At 43.0% G+C, this 20,716-nt stretch overlaps 1 protein-coding gene across 8 annotated transcripts in view; it reads left to right on the top strand.

The window, feature by feature from the left end:
• Positions 1-1,146: 1,146 nt before the first annotated feature.
• The window catches only part of DGKI (diacylglycerol kinase iota), a 294,215-nt gene continuing 274,645 nt past the window's right edge, over positions 1,147-20,716 (top strand). For 7 of the 8 annotated variants that reach the window (XM_075122845.1, XM_075122834.1, XM_048830323.2 and 4 more), the window contains exon 1: positions 1,147-1,536. In XM_075122845.1, the coding sequence (XP_074978946.1) occupies positions 1,340-1,536 (197 nt within the window). In that variant the 5' untranslated portion in view covers positions 1,147-1,339. The remainder of the gene's footprint in view (positions 1,537-20,716) is intronic. The other variant, XM_075122848.1, reaches the window with a different exon arrangement.

Raw genomic sequence — 20,716 nt, 5'->3', positions numbered from 1 at the left:
CAATCACTAATGTTTTCTGTTGACGTTTTCCTAACTATGTTCTCCTTAGTTGTGAAAGTGCCTATTAACTGCTTCCTCCCACATATCTGTTCAGATTTCCTTTCCTTTCCCCTACCTTGGTATAATTTCATTGGGTCTCTCATTAGGGCTGGTGCATTAATACCTCCTGTCTGCTGCCCTCTCCAGCTTTCCTACTCCTGTAACCACCTGGACAATTTCCCCCTGGTTTTAAATTTTTACAGATTAAACTCAGTTTAATCGAAGCAGAATCAGGTTTGGTTGTAATGTCTTACAAACAAAAGACAAGAGTCAATATCCTGTGGAGAATAAAGGTGAAAGCCTGGCCGTCTCTAGAAAGTCTAATATAGCCCCCAAGGTAAATAAAAAGCAGTGGTTCGATGGAGAACATATTTAATTCATTGCTGCTCTGTACCTCCCCTGCCCTCACAACTCCAACACCTTGTAAGGGAGGAAGGCTGTTTTTATGTATAGGGTTTTCATTTAAAATATGGCACGGGTGCCAGTTCTCGGGCAGCCTTCTCTCTCCCTCCCTGTAACGAATGTGATTGATAGAGGAGAGACCATTCCAGCAGGACGTGTGCCCAAAGCAGATGTCAGAAACCTCTTGGAGGAGCTAGGGCTCCGTGTGTGTGTGTGTGCGCGCGCGCAGGGGGAGCAGAGCTAGTTAATCAGCAGCTGTAGCCGTGACCCTCCCGTCTTCCTTCCCTCGTCTAAACGCTCCAGCAGGCTCCCCTGTTCCCCAGTTGCTTTCTCCCCTCCCCTCCCCCTCCATCGTCCTATAATTTTCAGAGGGGACCCTAACTCCCCCATATCTCTCCAGAGCTCCCCCTCCCATTGACACCCCTCATCCCTCCCTGGCTCCTGGGGAAAAAAAAAAGCGCCCCCACCCCGTAATATTGTCCTGGCGCCTCCCGGGCCCATTCCCCTGAGAGCGATGAAACGCCTTGCGGCTCCCGAGCCGCGTCCGCCACCCGCTCCCGGGCCCCGCGCCCCCGGCCCGGCTGGAGGCGATGCTGCCGCTCCCGTTCCCGTCTTAGGAGGGAGTGGCAGGAGCAGCAGCAGGAGGAGGCGGGCGCTGATTGGCCCGGGAGGAGGGGGAGGCAGAGAGTTTCCCACAATGCCCCGCTGCAGGGCAGCCGCCGATGGATGCTGCGGGAAGGTGCTGCCATTTGCAGCCTCCTCGGCGAGCGGCTCCAGCTGCAGCAGCCGTCCCGTCCCTGGCCCTGGCCCCCCACCTCAGCGGCTGCAGCCGCCGCCGGCCCCGCGCCTGCTCCCTGCTGCTCAGGCCCCTGGGGGCTGCTGTCCTTCCCGCCCCGCAATGAACCCCCCGTCGGCAGCCGGTGAGGACAAGGGGGCTGCAGGCAGCGGCAGCTGCTGCCGAGGAGCCGAGGGCGGCGGGGACACGAGGAGCGCGGCGGCCGCCGCCGAGGAGGAGATGGGAGTCGCCGGCCCGAAGGAAGAGTCCCTGGAAGAAAAGCTGAGGAACTTAACCTTCAGGAAGCAGGTGTCCTACAGGTGGGTGAGGGCGGGGGAGAGGGGCTCCCGAGCCCAGACACGCGCCCCTCGCACCAGCCTCGGGGGATGAGATGAGATGGGATGGGGGGGACTCCTGGAGCCGCAGGAAAAGGGTTCCAGCCTTGGAAGTTTCCCTGGTGGCTGCAAGCTCCCCGCTTCCGCGCTGCATTCTTGCCGCCCTGGAAATAGCTGAGAGGAGGCACCAAGTTGGTAGCTTGAACCACTCCAGCAGGTAGGAATAGGCCAGTGGGGGAGCTCAGGCTGAGATGCGGGGACCCCCAATAGCCCACTGAACTGGCTCTGGTGGTCTCCAGGAGCAGACAGACAGCTTTGAGGAAGGTGGTGGTGGGGTTTGGGAGGGAGAGAGATTCCACAAGAGAGACTCTTACTCAGTGGGCTACAATATAGAGAAAGTGCCATAGGAAATAATCTTTTGGTCAAGTTAATGTCAAAAAATTTGTATATAAATAATGTGTGTGTGTGTGTGTGTGTGTGTTCTGCATATATGTGTTTTATATATATGCATATATATGTGTGTGTAGGTATATTAGTATGCTTGTCCATGAAACATGCTATATTGTGGCAGTTGGTTCTGATGTAGTGTTTCCACAGAGTGCCCTGACAGCAGGCTGTGGGAGTTATGCTGTCAGAATGATGTTGCAGAGTCAGGGATTAGGGTGAGGGCAGCACCATAATTGTCTGTGTTGCTTTTATTTTCCCCAGTCAATCTGGATTACACTAAAAAAAAAAACAAAAACAAACCCATGATCTTGTTTACGATAACCCTCCAAATAGGTGTGTGCGTACAGACTTCAGGATTATCCAAAGAGGGTCAGAAATACTGCCTGACTGTCAGGGGAGTGGAGCGATTCTTGAGTTTTGCTGTTTAGAATAAAGTTAAGGCTGCTAATCATTTCTTGGGCCTCCTCAAAACATTTATTAGAAAGGGGTCACAAAAACATTTCCTGTGGCATTGCTGCTTCTGATCAGGATTTCTTTATGGAAAGTGTCATGAAGAGAAAGTCTTCTTTCTCTCCCCCTCAACCCCCAAGTGAGTCATTATGTAAGCATTAGCAGATGACAAAGTATGTGGGTGGTTATACTGAATACCCACACAACTTGGCTGATTTGTGAGGCAGAAGACCAAAGGCCAAGCATGTCCAAACACCTGGGAAGTGTGGGCATTTGGTATAACTGAAGTGTAGTGTTGCTTTTATGACATGTTTTTTTTTTCCATTTTGTCACAATGCATTTACACCAGATACTCAAACAACTAGATTCCTCTTTCAAAAATATATTTCTGTCACCTGATAACTCAGGGCATGCTAATGGAGTCCTTCTTTTTTTAGGTTACCAGTTACCATCTGCTCCCAAGTCAGTAACTATTGAAAATGGTTACTATGTGAGAGGTGTTTGGCTCATGTCAGAGAAGTTGGTGGCCTCAGTCTAGTTCTAGAAGATTTACAACCACATATCCCCCCCCCCCAAAAACCCCATCATAGTGTGACCCCACACCTTTGTCAGGGGTGAGCCACATTAACTGTGATGGTGGAAGAAGATCATATAGCTGCTACTATTCTGCCTTTAGAATAAAACAGGACTTCTGTGTCCAGGGCTGTCAGCTCAACAACTTTCACTAGCACTGAGGTGCTTCTTAAAAATACTTTGGGGCTGTCCCCTTATATTCTAGTCAGGTTCATAATGCTGCTCTCTCTCTCACACACGCTCACTCACTCAGTGATGGTTTAAAAGGATGTAATTACATACTTGTGGGGAGATCTTGCCTTTCCATAGTTAAAGCTGAATTTAAATAATACTTCATGTATGGATAGAGAATATTTCTTCTGACTTTAGTAAGGGGTGACTGCTTAGTTGATGAGAGTAAAGCTGTGAGTGATTCATACTAGGCTGTTCTTAGTGAGTGACACTGGCCTCCTCTTGAACTTTTTGTGTATATAGCATCTTTGAATTTTTTTATAACTTTATTACAGTAGGTTTTTAAAAAAATTGTACATTTTGTGGCAGCAGCTTGTGCCAGTTGCAGCTGAAGACCGGGAACTCCACAGGTGGGTTAATAAGCCAGGGAGGGTCAGTTCTAAATGTTGACATCTGCCAGCCAATATGCATTTGGTGCAAGAGGGATGTGGTTTGCAGTAGATTTGGGAAGTGTTTCTATTCAAGTTGTATATGTTCACTTTATTTGATTAGTTTGGGTATCTTACACTTACAAATCTATTTGCAACATGTTCTCTTTCCCTGGTACTGTGAAGTATGAGGAGCCTTTTCACTGGGTCCCCCGCATTTCTGTACTGTGCATATGTAAGGGTTTCATTATAAATGTAGCTTGGGAGGAATGGTGGGATTTCTCCCCTCACCCTTTCCCCACATATGTGTGAGCATGCAGCAAGTCCTGAACCTTTAGAAATGGGAGGTTTTCTCAGTAGCTTATAAATAACCATTTCTGGAGGCATATTATTCATTCTGCTTGATTTAGACTGAGGAAAGGAAAATAAATTCTCTATGCATCCTGGGATTTCCACACACTTTTTTTTTTTTTTTTTGGAACTGATTTCCTGCAAGGAATGCTCCTTTTTTCATTTACTCATAGAGCAAACACCAGAGTCAAAGATTTGTACAAAGCACTGCTGAGTTTGTTTTTTCCTCTCTTAAAATCACTGTCTTTTTTTCTCTGCAAATTATGGTGCTGCAATGGATTTATAAATGCAAATGACTGTATAATGTGCAGGAAACTCTATTTATATTGGCACTTAGACTCCTTCACACAATAGTAGAATAAAAATTAGTCAAAGCACCACACTGGCTTTCAAATGGTTCATTTAGGGTTGTCTTTGTGTGTGTATTATATTGACACACAAGCGTACATCTGTATTTATGTGTACATAAAAGAATATAGCAGGAACATGCTTAAAATAGCCCAGACCCATGCAAATAAATGTAAAAACTGCATTGGTGACAAGTGGCTAAGTGGAACATGAGTGGCAGGGAAGGAGGTGAGATGTTTTTCTGGGAAAGGGGCAAGGGGGAAAAATGAAAGAAAGAAAGAAAGGAATTTTTTTTAAAGTGCTGTGTTTGTATGCCTCTTTCCTGTCATACGCAACCTGTGTTGTACATGAATTTTGGTTACTTTTTCTTAGTTCCATTCCTTTTGTCCTTCCATTTAGTTGCTAAGCAACAGTTGTTTCACTGTAAGAAGATCTGGTTAGGGTAATTACGTAGTTACTGTGAAAATGTAACTTGTTAGTTTCATAGGGGCTATGCCATAATTATAATAAGCAGCCTAGTTCAGATGTAAATGTTTGCATTCATGAGACCAGTGTATCTGAGTGCAAGGATTGATTTATTAAATTGGGAATGAAGTTGTGTTTATGTATATATATATACATGCCATGCATACATGGGCATATTTGTTCCTTTATATAGTGAAATCTAATCTGTATTTGGCATTTAGAGAAGACCACATAAGAAATTGCTTTGCGTCCTTAGGCATGTTGCACATAGTGCTCCAAAATCAATTAAGTGTATTGTGTTGCCAGTTCTCATATACCATATGCAGTCTATACCAAGAGGATGTTGGCAGAGCTACTAGAGGAAGAAACGTTTTGTTTACTCCAAAAGCTGCTCATACTATTAGGATAGACGTTTGCTTGCTGTTTTCCTCCCAGCAGTATATTTATATACACAGTGGGAATGTGGCACTTACCTGTGCTTTTGCATAAGATCGTATGTATGCTGAGTATGTATATGTGCATATGTACAGTCAGTTTAAGTAGATCTTCATTTGCGGATGGGGTACTTGCCCTTCTAACTTGGATTAGTCATTTTCAGACTTGGAGTAGTCTCAATACATAGTTATGTGAAGCAAGCTCTGGGCTTTGCAGCTAGACCTTAACTATCAAGTAACATGTATTTTACAGTCTCTTTAGCAACATTGTAAAAAAGCATTGTGGGTGTGTGGTATTTTCTCTAAATCAAGGATATGTGGCCAGCCCAGTGGCTGTTTGGTCTAGATGAAAGTTGAGGAAATGGTCTGCCTTGTGAGCCCAGTTCAGGCACCGAAATTGGGAAATCCTCTTCCATATCTGGGACTTTACATTGGAATACAAGCACCCCAGCAGCCATTTTAGTGCTGATTTTTACTGCCCAAATATTGTGGTAAGCATCTTAAGCAACTAAATATGAACATTGGGCTTACAAATTTAAGTTTATCATTTTAAAAATATATTGATTTAATGAAAAATTCGCCTCCATCCTCCACAGAAATTGGCAAAAACAGATGCCTCTCCCACAAAGCAAAAGCTCTGCTAACTCTGGTCCTTCGAGGAGCACTACCCATAAAATCACAAGACCAATCTGGACATTTAATTAGCTGTGTTGAGTTCTTTGCATGTTATCACATAAAGGCGCTGGGAAAGTTCCCTCCCCACCCCATCCACCCGGAATTTTGCCTGGGCAAACTTCATATATTTCACTTAAAAGGGACACTGTCAACTTAACTTTAGTCCAAACTTTACTTTTTTGTTAAAAGCAGCTTTTTTCAAACTGATGATCAGTAGAAATGTTTCCACTAAAGAAAACAGCCAATGAAAGGTTTAAGATAGACATCATCCTGACACATTTGAAACCCCAAACCATAGCAGGTTTATAAACCTTAAAATTAAACTGAGTATAAACAAAAATGACACTGCACTGTCTTGGTCATCATTATTTAAGTGGGTTTTCATTATTTAAGTGGAGAGAAATATTAAAAAGTAAACAAGCAGCATAAAACTTGACAAGCACATTGGCTCTTTAAACTTCTTTCACTTCTAATACTTAGTGGTATTAGAAATATGAAGTATTTGACACATGGAATATGAAGGTAAGGTTTTCTGCTTGTTTAAAAGTTGTCAGTTGCTGTCTTTTAAGTGTTAAAGTGAAATTCACCAAAGAACTTTCCTATGAATAGGTTATGTCATCCATAAATTTAATGCTGTCTTCACCTTGACCTGTGGGAGACAACCTTTATTTGATGGAGTATTAAACAGGCGTTAGAAGCCTTAGCAGTGTATGGCTTTTGCTCAGGGGTTTGTCAAGGATGTTTGGACCAGGAGCTACAATGAATGAGACCTGCACTGCTAATATGTAGCAGCCTGGCTACTCACTCATCATGCATTGTATTAGGCTAATGCAGCCTGCCCTAATAGGAAACAATATTGTTTCAGTTTTACTAATGGAAGTGGTTGGGGGTGGTGTTTCTGTGCTACTGAGTCTGTTTAAAGTCTAGTTCCACTCAGAAAAGTGACTCTTTAAAGCTGGTAGTTGGAATTTCCATGATTATTATTTGTCAGCAATGGCCACAAAACCCAGGGAGGCTCTGGTCAGATGGAACTAGTCACTGTCTGATACATGGCAAAGACCATGAGGTGCTTTGATACCACAATGATTAATGAAAGCTTATGCTCAGATAAATTGGTTAGTCTCCAAGGTGCCACAAGTCCTCCTTTTCTTTTTGCGGATACAGACTAACACGGCTGCTACTCTGAAACCAATAATTAATGTGGTATAAATACTTAGCTGGATAATCCTGGAGCTAAGGGGAGTCTGGACCACAACAGAATTGCAAACTATAGACCAGAACTTCTGTAATTCTCACGTCGCTCACTTGCAAACACGATAATTCTCACAAAACTCCTGTAGGTCTCACTTCACTTCAGTGAAAATTGAGTGGTAGAGACAGTGCTGTGGTGACATCTCATACTACTAAGACTTCATTACTTTTACAGACTCTGACAGCACATTTACTAGTGTACCATGAAGCATTATAAATAATTCAAACTGAATTAAATTTGTCAAAATAAAATAAAAAACCTTCTGTGATGGAGTATCTTTGATCTTTTAATAATTTTGTTTGCTTACTCTCAACATTATCTAATCCCTAATGGGTCTCCCAGTCAGCAACGTGAATTATAGAGGTAATCCTATATCAAAATGGCAAGAGATGAATTTTTATCCTTTAACACATGTCAGAAAGTAAGTTTCCAGTACTGGCTCAATCCCATGACAGCCGCTTACAACGTTCTTCTATTGAGTTTCATATAATGCTGTTATGGGACACACTGACATATGACGTTTCAAACTACTTTGCTTTCCCCCTTGAAGCATTACCACTTTTTTTATAATTTACTGCAAAATGAATCAACTTCATGCTTTTGCGTACATGGTGAGGCCTCCAAAGAGCTCTCCTGTAAACTATCTATAATGCTTTGAAAATGGACGTGGAGGCTCTGAGTTCTCCTTAGCAAATGAAGAGAGGCTATGACCATTCAGAGGCACAAATAATACCATGGCTAAATAGCCTTACTCTGGGGCGGTTGCTTCTCACCACCCAACCCACCAAGTTTTCTGTTGCTTTTAAAACTTCCCACTCACTTGGGAACTTTAATATATCCATTATCTATGAATCATAAAAATAAGATGGGGGGTGAACCCTACTAAATTTTCTAGTCTAGGGCTGTACTAATGCAGGATTAATTAATTAATTTAAAAGCCCATATGGGTAAAATGTTTTTGTTGTATTTTTCTTTAAGGAACCAAGTCCCCAAGTTTACAAAATTTGACCCTTCCCTATTCCTGTACTCGCTCTCCTTTTTCTATTTTGCTTTGTGACACATACTTTCAAGATGACTGAGCTAGTGGCATAGCAGTGTAGTGCATAGGAGAATGAAGTCTGTTAGAGAATTACATTGGGTAGGTTGCACCAAATCAGTGGAGAGCCAGGGAAATAATATGTTCTAGTGGCTAGCATTTAGGTCTGGGGCTGAGGAAACCAGATTTCTATTCCCAGTTCTGTCACTAACTAGCTGTGTAATGTTTGGAACAAAGTACTTGATCAAAAACTTTCAGTAGGGTACCTTAGCTTTCAGGTACCCAACTTAATGTATATGGGGTCTGATTTTCAAAGATGCTGAGCACCCACAGCATCTTTTGACTTCATTTTAGAATTGTGGGTGCTCAGCACCCCTGAAAATCGGGCCCTGGATGTCTCAATATGGGCACCTAAAATTAATGTCCACTTCTGAAAATTTAGACCATATATCCCACTTGCCTCATTTGATACATGGGGATAATACTTGTTCGTTTTTGTAAACCTCTGTAATATTCTTGGACGAAAGCCACCGTCACCCAGATTCAGCAAGGTACAGTATTTACTTGTCCTTAACTTTGAGTCACATTGACTGCAATGGAACTACTCTAAATTAAGCACATGCTTACCTGGTTTGATGAATCGGGGCCCGTATATGTGCATAATAAAGTGTTATTTAGCATAGGTACAAAACTGTAGTCTAGGATTGCCTGGCAACTGCCCCAGGTGAAAAGCATTAGCTAATGAAAGTGGAATCAGTGCCACACAGGGTGAGAACACCTTCATTACTGTTATTCCATGGCGTACCTAATCCAATAATCCACATGTCTCACCTGAGACAGTATCAGCGTCGACAAAATGATTTGCATGCAACCTCATGTGGCTCCTGCCAGCTTTTTATTTGGTTGAACTTGGCTCTCTGGTCAGGCTGCTGGGAAGCTGACACGTAGATGCAAAACTACCTTCTGTGCTCTGTCCAACTCACTAATTCTCTGGTTTATTTTGCTGTAAATCCAGCACAGTCCTAGCATGTGACACTGATAATCAGTCAAAGGCTTTCCCAGATATTAAAAAACAAAAGCAGGCAGGAGAGACTTGCAGCTCTCTTGGCAGCTTCTTCTAGCTGCAGTCTTGACAGGAGGAGTCTTGTCTTGAAATGAAACAGAGTATGGGGTAGAGGAACCCCTTTTGCTGGTGTTGGTCTACAAGGGTTTGCACACCATGTTTTGGCTGGAGTGATATATTAGCTCAATCATCTTGTTCACTTGAGTGCCCTAGCAGGTTTTCTTTCCTGTGTGCTGGGAGTTCTGAGCAGTTTGACCAATCATCACCCCACATCAGAGAGAACCTGCCTAGGGGTGGGAGAGGTGAAGAATGGCAAATCAAAAAATGGAGAGAAAATGGAATGTATTTCTGTGATCGTGTGTGTACACAGAGGCTGTAGGAGTCTGTGACCATGGGTCTGTGATGAGTAATTCATGGGGTTCTGTTTGTGTGGGCTGGCAAGATGATGTGTGGATAACTTCATCTGTATGCAGGAGGGTGTATATTTGAGTGTATGTGCCTGTGTGTGTGTGTATTTTTGACCAATGTAGGTATGTATGTTGTGTATATTTGACCATGTATTTTGTAGGATCTGTTGTAAAAATTATCTGTGGTGTGTGTGTGATGGAGAGAGAACTTAGCTCTGTACTAAATATATCTGTGGGCTTAGTGTGTGGGGTGCAGCCTATGAATGTGATAACATAGGTCTGGGCTGTGTATTCTTTGGGCTCTGTACATGTGTGCTTTATGTGAATGTATATGGAGGAATAAGAAGGGACATCATTAGCAACCATTGTTTTTCTAACCCTTGTATATGGATTACTGTGTTTTTCCTTTATTCAGCTTTCCTTTCAGCTGTGGTCATTCATATTTATGTAAATAGAATGTGAATGTTTTTGCAGAGTGAAGGCCCTTGGTCTTCTGAACTATCTCATTTCTGATTGAAGGTGTTATGCCAAGAAGGGTCACATCTCAGAGCTGACAACTAAAGACTTTAAACCAGACTGATTAGGCTTCTCCTGGTTTAGGCGGCTCCTTTTTCTTACTTTTCTAACAGTTTCCCTTCTTATTCCTTGCACCAGCTAACCATCCTCAGTGCAGGGGATTGAATGCATCTGACTGGTTCTTCGCCCTCCCTCCCACCACTGGTTCTTCCATAGTGCAAGAATTTCAGAATCATTTCTCTACTGGGGTGTCTCAATGAGTAGCATCTTGAACTTCCAGGGAAGCTATCAGGATGGTCCAGTTATGTCTGTATGTTATCAAACAAGAAAGATGAGAAATTTAATTGAGTTCATGTGCCAGTCCATTGTCCTCTTGAAACCTGGTTTTGCCTTCTGGTTTTATATGAAATATAGCATTTTTAGGGGACAGAGTTGGGAAAGTTGTTAGGGATTCTTATCCTTGCTGCCAATGAGAATTTGTTCATGTTACAAAACAATCACACAACATGGCACTCTTGGAAGTCTCTGCTGAGGAGAGGCCCATAAGTGGATTAGCAGGCAGTGTGGTGGATCAGGACTTGGGTGCAATAGAAGAGTTTCATTGGGGAAAAATAAAACCCTGTACTATATTTGTTGTCATGCCGGCTTGATCCAGGTATGATTGGTTCCTCACTTTGACAAGCCTCAAAAGTTAATACTTCTCTGTCACGCTCCACCCAAGGTCCTCAAAGTGCTTTAAAAATAATTCATTAAGCTGTACAAAAGTCTCAGTGGTAGGGAAGTATTATCCCCATTTTATAAATGGGAAAAACTTAAGACACAGAAGGATAAAGTGACTTGCTCAAGGTCACACACAAAGTCTGTGACGAAACAGTTCCTTCTCTTCAAAAGGAAATAAGAGAAACAAGACAGTGACTTTCAGAAAAAATGTGGGAGGTGGAGAGTCAGAGGGCAGGCAGGTGCAAGAACATTATCACTTCATCTCGTTAGTGGCGTGCATGTAGACAAATTTTTGGTTCCAAATTATTTGCATGTTGAATGATTGTGGCAGTTCATTTTGAAAGAACTACATTAGCCACAAGCCACCATTGGGTAGCATAGTGTCCCGGATTTCTGAGACCCTTCAAGTAGCACACTAAGATGATTCAGTGTGAAAGTTAAGGACTAGCAGCTTTATTAAATACTTCCTAACTGGCTGTAAGGAATTCATGATCATTGGCTATAGTTCTGTTATTTTCTTTATAAAGGGCGGGTGCCTTTGGACACTGGGATGGACTCTCACACTACTATTTCCCATCCTATACCTGTGTGAAGGAATACAGGGCACGAGTACATATAGGATTTCAATCTTTTGGGCTGCCAGTCACACACATTTCACCAGCACTGAATTCACGTAAAAACAGTGTGTAATTGCACAGGCGATAGTGGTCGATGACCCTAGAACAGGACTTGGTTATACAGTGTGGATCCACTTGAAAGACAGTATTTCTGGGATGGGCCATTTGTCCAATGGTGGGAACCCTGCACTCTCATTTGGGAGACATGGGCTCTATTTCTGGTTTTCTTGGGAAACACTTGACTGGCAGGAGCTGGGAGTGGAGACCTTGGGCTTGTCTCATGGAAGGGCAGGGAGGCAAGAACCTTCTCAACATCATCCCCTTCAGTCAATTTAAGAAGTGGATATGCCCTTAAAAATCATGCCACCTTTTCACTGCCAGAAGGATTATGAGTGTGCCATGTGGGTATGAAACAGGCTATGTCTAGTCACAGTGTGTAAGAGGAGTGAGCAGGGAAGTTCTGGCTGGGACATGTTTAGTCTTCACAGGAAGAAACAGAAGAACTTGTGGTGTTAAAACCAACTTGGTGTGTAAATCTTTTGCTTGTGAAAGACATCATGCTTTTTATGTGATGTTCCTTCACTCCCCAAACAAGTGCTCCAGCATTTGGCTTTTCTTAAAGGTGAAATGAAATCACATGCTCTGATGGCCTGATAGTCCTTTCCAAATTGTATGCCATATGGGAATTTGACCCTTTGGGATACACTTTCAAAGTGGTAGGGGAAGGTTGAACTGCACATATCTCATCAAAGCTGATGAGAGTTGTGCCACTTAGAAGCCCACTATATTTAGAAACTGGTCCCTTATGCTGTTTTATCATGCTCTCCAGGGTGCTGGGACAACTCTGGGGGCTGGGGAAGATAGAGAAAATGAAACGGCTCTCAAGCTTTTTAGCATAAAAAGATGATGAGAATGCTTCTCTGACATGATACTGTATCATTACTTTATTTCATTAGCCTGCTAATGAGTTTCCTCTGGAGGTGGTAATGGGGGTAGTTCTTACGCTCTTATCTAATTACCAAATGATCCCATGAGTATGTCTGTGCAAGACTTTTTGTTGTGAAAACCCACTGGATTTCATTACAAACTGAGGACTGCCTCCTATGGGGTTTCTGTGTGTGGATCTCTCCTAGTGATGTCAGTGAGGTACCCTGTGTGGGGAGCTTGCAGGGTCAGGCCCTCAGTTTTTGCAGATTTTAGGCTGAGTTATAGTTTTGAGTCAACACGCTAGGAGACTAAGAGTCATCGACTTTGACTTTAAGGCCAGAAGGGACCATCGTGATCATTTAGTCTGACTTCCTGCACATCGCAGGCCACAGAGCCTCACCCACCCACTGCTGCAATGCGCTTATGACCTCTGCCTGAGGTATGGAAGGCCTCAAATCTTGATGTAAAGACTTCAGTTACAGAGAATCCATCATTTACTCTAGTTAAGACCCATGGCTTCCCCAAAATCAAGTTAAATTTCACAGATGTGGACAAGTTTCATTGTGAGTTTTGAGGGTAATTGGACTCTGAAACACAAAGTGAAACGCAGGGGCTATGTATGAACCACGCAGACTGGAAGCAAAGGAAAAGTGCCTTTGTTGCCTTTACTTGGAGGCATGTTTCTCATACAATACCTGTGTAATTTCTGCTGCTCAGACTCACAGGTCTTCGCACCCCACTGTGGTGCTGAAGTCACCTTCAGGCCTTTATATGATTTAAAGTGACATTGATGAAGGAGTCAGCAGTGCCCAAGCAGCCTGAATCTTCAGGAGCATTGGGCTTTGTGTCAGATCAGAGGAAAGCCATGTTTTATTTTTCATTTTGCCTCTGCAGGTAGCCAGCAGATTCAGCTGTCATTCTTTCTTCCAGGCCAATATGTTTTGCTCTGGGTTGAATAGTTTCTTATTTTATTTTTGTTTCTGGAATTTTTTTTTTATCATGATAGAACATTTAATTTCTCCGTGCCCTCCCTTCTCCCTGACTCCTCTCTCCCGCCCCCAAAGTGTGTCGCTGTACGATCACTGTTTCCTTCCCTGGCTTGTTGCTCTGCTTACCTGGAATCTGCTCTCGTCCCTCCTGCTGTTTTCCGATGGTTACCAGCACAGCTATGCTCTGCACGCAGTGTGGTGTACCTCAAGTTGCATGGCAGCAGAGTGTGGAGACATGGATGAAGAACACCCATGTGTACATGTACTGCACTTCACATTCCATAGTGAATGGCTATATTTGTTATTCAACCTGCTTGAGATCAGCTTCTTCCTGTCTCCTGTGGCTGGCATAGGTTTGATAGTTCAGTGCTGCTCTGTGGCTTTACAGTCAGGAAGCTCAGCATAAGCTGTTTTCCCCCCACTGTGTTATGTTTGCAGTTATGGAATTCCTTAAGTCCTAAAAAGACAGGATATGTTGCAGTGATCACAAACTGGTATAGGCACCTTCTTTGTAAAAGGCGGATGAGAGAGCCTGATTTTGGAGTTTCCCCAATCAGCATGAGAGAAATCTGTTCCTCTCCCCCCCACAAAAAAAAGCATCCTTTCATAAAGCTGCTGGTGGGGAATGCTGGAAACCATCAGTGTGGAGAATCCTGTGTCATATTGCAACCAGGATCCATATTACAAGCAAACAAGAGGCCAGACGGGATAGCAATTTGAATCATTCTCGTTTGGTACTGTAGGGCAACTTGATGGGCTATTTTTGGCCCTGAAGATCTGGATCTGCTACCTGCCTTTCATTTCATGTTTTCATGATGTAGGTCATCATCTTGCTAAGACGATGAGTCGTTTAATCATATGGACAGTCAGGGGTGCCCCCAGAAATTTTTCACATGGTATGCCGCAGGCCTCCCTGCTGCCCCACATTATGATGGAGGGACTGTGGGGGCCAAACGTGGGTGGGCAGTGAAGCTGCCAGCGCTGCTTCTCACCACTTCTTTGGGGCCAGCTCTTGCACCAGGAGGGTCCAACACTGATGTCTTGGCACCATTGCCGATGGTATGCACTGTGCACAATGTGTGTGTGGCTGCCTGCACCACGGTCGGCAGTGAGGAGAGGGCTACTGACTAGACTGACATGTGGGTTGAGGGATAGTTGGTGTCAGCTGTAATACTGGGTCCATTAGAAGCTGGATTGAGACCAATAATTCATTTCACATAGGCGTTCAAGCAGCTAACCGATCATGTTCAGACACCATTGATTTGGTCTGTGATCAAACCAATGACCTAGAGGTGAAAGTCCTCTTCCCTCACTATCTGTTCCCTGAGCTATCCAGTCTCCCAAGTGGTTGTCTTCAAAAGTGAGTGTGGGGGAAACAATTGTACACTGAGGAGTATGCTGTGGTTTTAAGCCCCCTTGAGAGGGGCACGTGGGGAAGCTGTGCAGCTGCAGGGACTGCTGGAGGAATTGTGGCTGGCTCAGAATTCCTCCCTGGGCTCTGGAGGGGAGTGTATGCTGGGGGAGAAGTTCCACCACCTTTTGGAAAGTATGCAGCTGTGCACTACCACTGAGTGGGCTCAGCTCTGCTGGCTCATGACAAAGTCCATGGCCTTGCCCCTTGCTTTGCCCCTTTGGGGAGCCTGGTGCCGCCAATGACACTAACCAAGAGCTGCACCTCTGCTTCCCAGTTACATTCCATCAGGCTGAAGTGCGTGGTTTGAAGCTGGAGACAGCTTCTTGTGTCTTCTTTTCTTTCTGTTGTGCACCTGTATTGTCCAGTGCAGGGCACAATCTAGCCCGGAGTGTGTGCTCTCCAGCTAAGATGTCTGTTTCACAAAGGACTCATGCATGGTTTTTCTTTGTTTTTAAAGTCAGTTTCTATTCTTTTGCCCTATACACGTTTAGACAGAGACCTCAGATGAGTTTGCTGATTGTTCTTCGTAGCCGGGAGAGATTTCTCGTGCAGTGTTCAGCTATTTTTATTTTGACAGTATGGTCATCCAGATAAACAAGATTCAGTCAGTTCAGTTCCAAGTGGTGCATTAGGCTCCAAGCTGTTCAGTGCAATTTCTCATCTCAAATCTAGGGAAGCTGCCAGAGATCAGGTAGCAATGAAGTTTAGGGAAAAGCCTCCACTAATCTCTCTCACTGATCATCCTGTCCCTTCTCCTTTCCCCAGAGTGGAAGACGAAGATAGCTGAATATGGTTCTGTCATCTGCTTTGATAGGATTGTGAAAACACCATCTACCTGTCAGTCAATGGCTGCTTAGCTTTGCAATTCCCTCTTTTCTGAGGGGGGTTTTGTGCTCAGTGTTTTTGTTAAAATCTGATGTTGTATTGAATTAAAGTAATGCAGCCATAAAAACTGGGTGCAGAAAAAGAGAAACCCATAGCCATTGAAGCCCTCAGGACTGGCTCCTTCCTTTCCCCTCCTGCTTACCCCCTCCTCTGCCATTTTGCATTTTGGACCTAGAGGTTTTCAAGGAGATGAAGGAACAGGTGTTGTTATCTAAATGCTCTTGTCACTGATTCTATTGGGGTTCTGTTCTTCTTTCTCCTCTGATGTGATGGTAATTAATAACATAATGTTAGAGGGAAAAAAAAAGTCAGTCTTGGTTTTTATAAAGGGTGCTGCATTGATACACCCTAGAAGCTGAGGGTCTCTGTTTCATCACAAGAAAGGAGCACCACAGATAGCAGCCGTGTAACCTTCCGTCATGCACTAACTATGCCTCAGCCCCAAGTTAGTGGAGTGAGAGGATCGTTTAATTCCACTTCAGTCATAGGCCTCTCTCTCTCTCCTGAGCCTTCCAAGAGGGTGCCGTCTTTTTAATAGTGGATTTCATTTGCTAGGGAAGGGACAAGACAAGAGCCCAGCTCCTTTTATGTAGATTGTTAAGCAGCCACCAGATGGTATTGCCCTTCTGTGACCAATGCTCGTTTTGCCACGTTTCACAGCTGTACATCTCTCTGAATGAAAACCCTGGGTCCATGCCTCCTACAGGACACAGGGTGCATGAGGAGATGTGCTCGGAAAGCTCAGACATGTGCTTAATGTCAGGCCATAGAAAGAAGCACCAACAGGGAGTCATCATAGTGGCCCTGATCAGACTTTCAGGCATTTTCAGCCAGTTAATGTTGGAATCCCAATCCTTACCCTCTCAGAAAGCTCACACAAGCAACAGTGGGACAGGGGAAAATTTGAGAGGAGATTGGGGTACAGAAAGGATGGTTCCAGCTGTGAACAGGTACTACAGATAAGGCTATCTATCAGCATGGGTTTTGAGCTTAGAAAAGTCCATTAGTGCATGTGTGTGTGTGTGAGAGAGAGAAAGAGAGAGGGGACAGGGCTTTTTTCCCTTTGAGCCCATGGTCTCAGTTTTCGGCTAATCCGCTCCTGACATGAAGTGTGGGAGAAGAATTTAACTCTTCTCCAACAGCAGAAGCACACCGCTGTCTCAGAAAGGTCATGCAACAGTGTGTCAGGATTCCAGTCCTCCTTTCACACTGACACTACTGCAGAAAGTGCAGCTCTGAACTAGAAAGTCTTTTGGGTCTTGTACAGGGAAGTCCATGAATTGGCAGTCTTCCCCCACCGCCCCCATCACCCCCCCTCCCCTGCCCCACATCCTAAGGCCTTGTTTATGATTCTCTCTGGCTGGGTATCATCTTCCACCCCTCCTCCATCTGATTGTTGCAGCTGGAGCATTGTTCTGATTTAGTCATTCTGAAGATGGTGTCACAATTTGTCAGGTGTTGAGAATGCTATTTGCTTGATGGAAATGTTGGGCCCATTGTGAATCTGTTCTAACAGCTCTTCATAGCAAGGCTGTAAAACAATGAGGAAAATTTACTATACATTCACACAAGCCATCTTCTATTATGTATCAAACATAAATAATACTGGGATAAATGCAAAATAGTGAGATCATCTCAGACTATCTATTCAAGGTAGCATTAAACATACACAGACAAAATAGAGGATGTCAACTCTCAGCTCTTTAATGACAGAGATATACAAACAAGTAGATAATACAAACAAGCAGGTAGGCTTAAAGAATGCATCACAGTGGAGTCTTCTGAGCAGTGGGTGTATGCATGTAAAAGCTTAAGAGGTATCGCAGAGAGACTTTTGTCAAGGAGCTGTTCAAACAAAGCAGCAATGAGAAAACACATGGGTATCTCCCAAAATAATAACAAAACCAAAAAATTCTCTATCAGAATTAAAACATAGCATCTGCTGCTCACATACCCTCTTCTCTATCTGTGGAGGTACTATGATATATAATGCCATTGTAGTTCAAATCTGACCCAGGTTGGTAGTGACTAGAGCTGATTAAATTTTCTAAAGGAACATTTCCCCATTGGAAAATGCTGTTTTGCTGAAATTGAAACTTTCAGTGGGAATGTGTCAGTTTTGATTCAATTTTGTTTTGACATTTCTTTTTTAAAAAGCATTTTGATATTTATTTTATATTATTAGATCATAATATAAAATAAAGTCAGACTTGGAATGACTGACCCAAAATGATCCCCTGGGCCCCCCTGCCCCCAATTTCACTTAAGTAGGATATTATGAAATTTTTGTTTTTGTTCTGATTCAGAATGAGTTTCTGCTAACTCTAGAAATGGCTGAAAGTAATTATCTGAAGGCTGGTGGCCTATATGAAATGAGTTGGGTCATTAATTTTTCCATTGGAAAAGGATCTGTTACAGGAACTAGTATTACATTTAACACTAATTGATACCTTCACTGGTAGCTTCTGCAGAGAGGAGACTGAACTACCGTCTGACCATGAGAGATGGACCCTCCACATCAGGGTTGAGGCACATTGACAGGGCAACATGGGGAAGCCTGCACTGTTGTTGTCCATACTACTCTATACCTGTTCTGTGGATAAATAGAGAGCTTATTCCCCAGGGCTGTCAAACCAGCACCTTTTCTGGAGACTAAATGAATAATAGAAAGATTTTAAGTTACATTCTAAAAGTTATTTTGTTTTTCCTTTCCCAGAGAATATTTACTGTCTGGAATTCTTTGCTCTTGTCAGAATCCACCTCAATGGGATTTAAGAAAGAAACAGGCCATTACTGGACATTAACTCTGTCTTGTGGGGATAACTGGGATTAGATGCTCAGTTATGAGTGTTGCTCACATAGGTACATAGAATGAAATTAATCTCTAATTTTAGGGCTGAAAAGGCATTTCCCTGAAGGATCAGGCCTAATAGGTGCTGGGCTTAAATAGTCCATATCCAATCAGTCTGGGGCAGGGGACCATGAGCCAGCTTGTTGGGAATGACTGTATATACTTAGTGAAAGGTGTGTATGTTGGGATGTAACACTCACCCATCTTTACAGCTCCCATGTTTCCACTTTTATGGGCCAGTCACCCCTTAAAATTAGTATAGTTCTTATTAATGACCCACATTTATTAACCTCATTGGAATGATAAAAACTAAATTTAAGAAAAAACTAAAGGGGAAACCAAATATTTATACCTCATCAATGACATTTAAGAATTGTTGATATGGTGATTGATGTTGTCTGGATGGTTGCGGATATCTGGGTCTTTAGATTCCTTTTTCTTCTCTCTCTTTGTAACTCTTGTTTGCTGGAAAATTCAAAAATATGATGCAGCTGAAATGGAAAAGGACTAGAGAAGGTTACTGTAAATTACGTAAGGCATTGGAGTGGTTGTGATTATTCTGCAGAAGAAAAGATGATAGACTGAGGTTATTTAGTTTGAGTGGAATAAAAAGATATAAAATAAGTGTGCTCAGGGGCTTCTCCTTTCTTTGCCCTATATAATTGTTTGTTTCATGTGCATTTATTAGGGAATTTACTGCTGCAGGAAATCATCAAAGCAAAATGTTTAGCAGGATTCAAAGAAGTATGAGACTTTAATATGCACATGAATCACATTTGCGGCCAGGCTCACTACTATCTACATTCAAAAAGTTATAATAGTTACCAACGTTCATGCTTCACCGTGCAAAGGAGTCACCTGCAGAGGTTGGAGCAGAATAGTCTTCTTTATATAGATATAGCTTTCCACACTTGACTAGGTACATTGCTCTTTGTTTTTCTGGTTGCCCACCTCTGAGATATCAGGTATTGGCCACCTCTGGAAGCAAAATGCTGGACTTGATGGGTCAGTGGTTTGATCAGGCATAACAGCTGTTACGGATTTAAACAAATACATAAATAAGAAGCTAATTCTACATATGCTTCTACCTAAAATTATAATCCTGTTTGACATCACAACTGGTTGCTGTGGAAACAATTATGGTGTCATAAAAAGAGGATTAATTATGAGTTTTAAGTGAGGAGTAAGCAGCTGGAACAGATGCATTTTAAAAAACAAAACAAAGCTCCTGTTTTTATACAAAACATTGTTCCAAATAAAGAACAAGGCTCAGAGAAACGCAGTAGATATACAATAGAAGAACAGAGTTGTTTCTAAAAAAAATATTGCTTTGAGTTTTCCAGGATGTATCAGCGAGCAGCTTTGTAAACCAGCTTGAGAGAGAAAAAGAGAGAGCCACAGATTTCCCTGATATGGACTATCCAGGTGTGAATCCACATGTATTTTTTTATTTCCCTTTTTAGGTGTGGAAAAATGCCATTGGGGTTAATGTTCTGCTACAGTTTACTTGAGGAATAAACACAGGGGCCTAAAAGTAATACCATTTTTAAAAGAATTGAAATCAAAGTAGCTTAACCACTTCATTGCTGACATGATTGGGAAAGGCCACTTTAACCTCTAATGAGTTTTGTCTTTGTAGCTGGTTGTATCAGGAACATGGTGACTTCTGGAGCTCGAACATTGCAGAATTGGTGGCTGATAGCTTAGCTTTTGCCTCATTTGCTCCTAGTTAGCAGAGAGAGCAAATTGAATCAGGCAAGTGTGGATGTTCTGTCCCGAGCTCCTAGGAACGGACCTGAAGCACTTTATGAAATGTTCAGCCTCTTACATCATTTGCTTTCAACAGCCCCCATGGCCTATTTCATCAGTGCAATGGCCAGTAGACCATTCCATTTCCATTGATGGGGTGATGAGGGTATTGCTTTGTTTCTGTACGTTTTACACAGGAAAGCTGGAAGAATTTGAATTGCCTTTCTAGTATTCTGCTGGTTTCTTCTCTCCAGTCAGTGTGTCTTGCATTCTGTCAGAGCAAGACAACAACTGCTTTGTTTTGACTTGCTGCTGCTACTGCTGTTGTGACCCAGACTGCTCAGGCAGCGATGTTTTAGCAAAAGACTGCCGAGCAGTTATTACTATATAACGGGGG

Source organism: Caretta caretta, chromosome 1, assembly GCF_965140235.1.
Source record: "Caretta caretta isolate rCarCar2 chromosome 1, rCarCar1.hap1, whole genome shotgun sequence".
NCBI lineage: Eukaryota > Metazoa > Chordata > Testudines > Cheloniidae > Caretta > Caretta caretta.
This window is presented reverse-complemented; position numbering and strand designations above follow the sequence as displayed.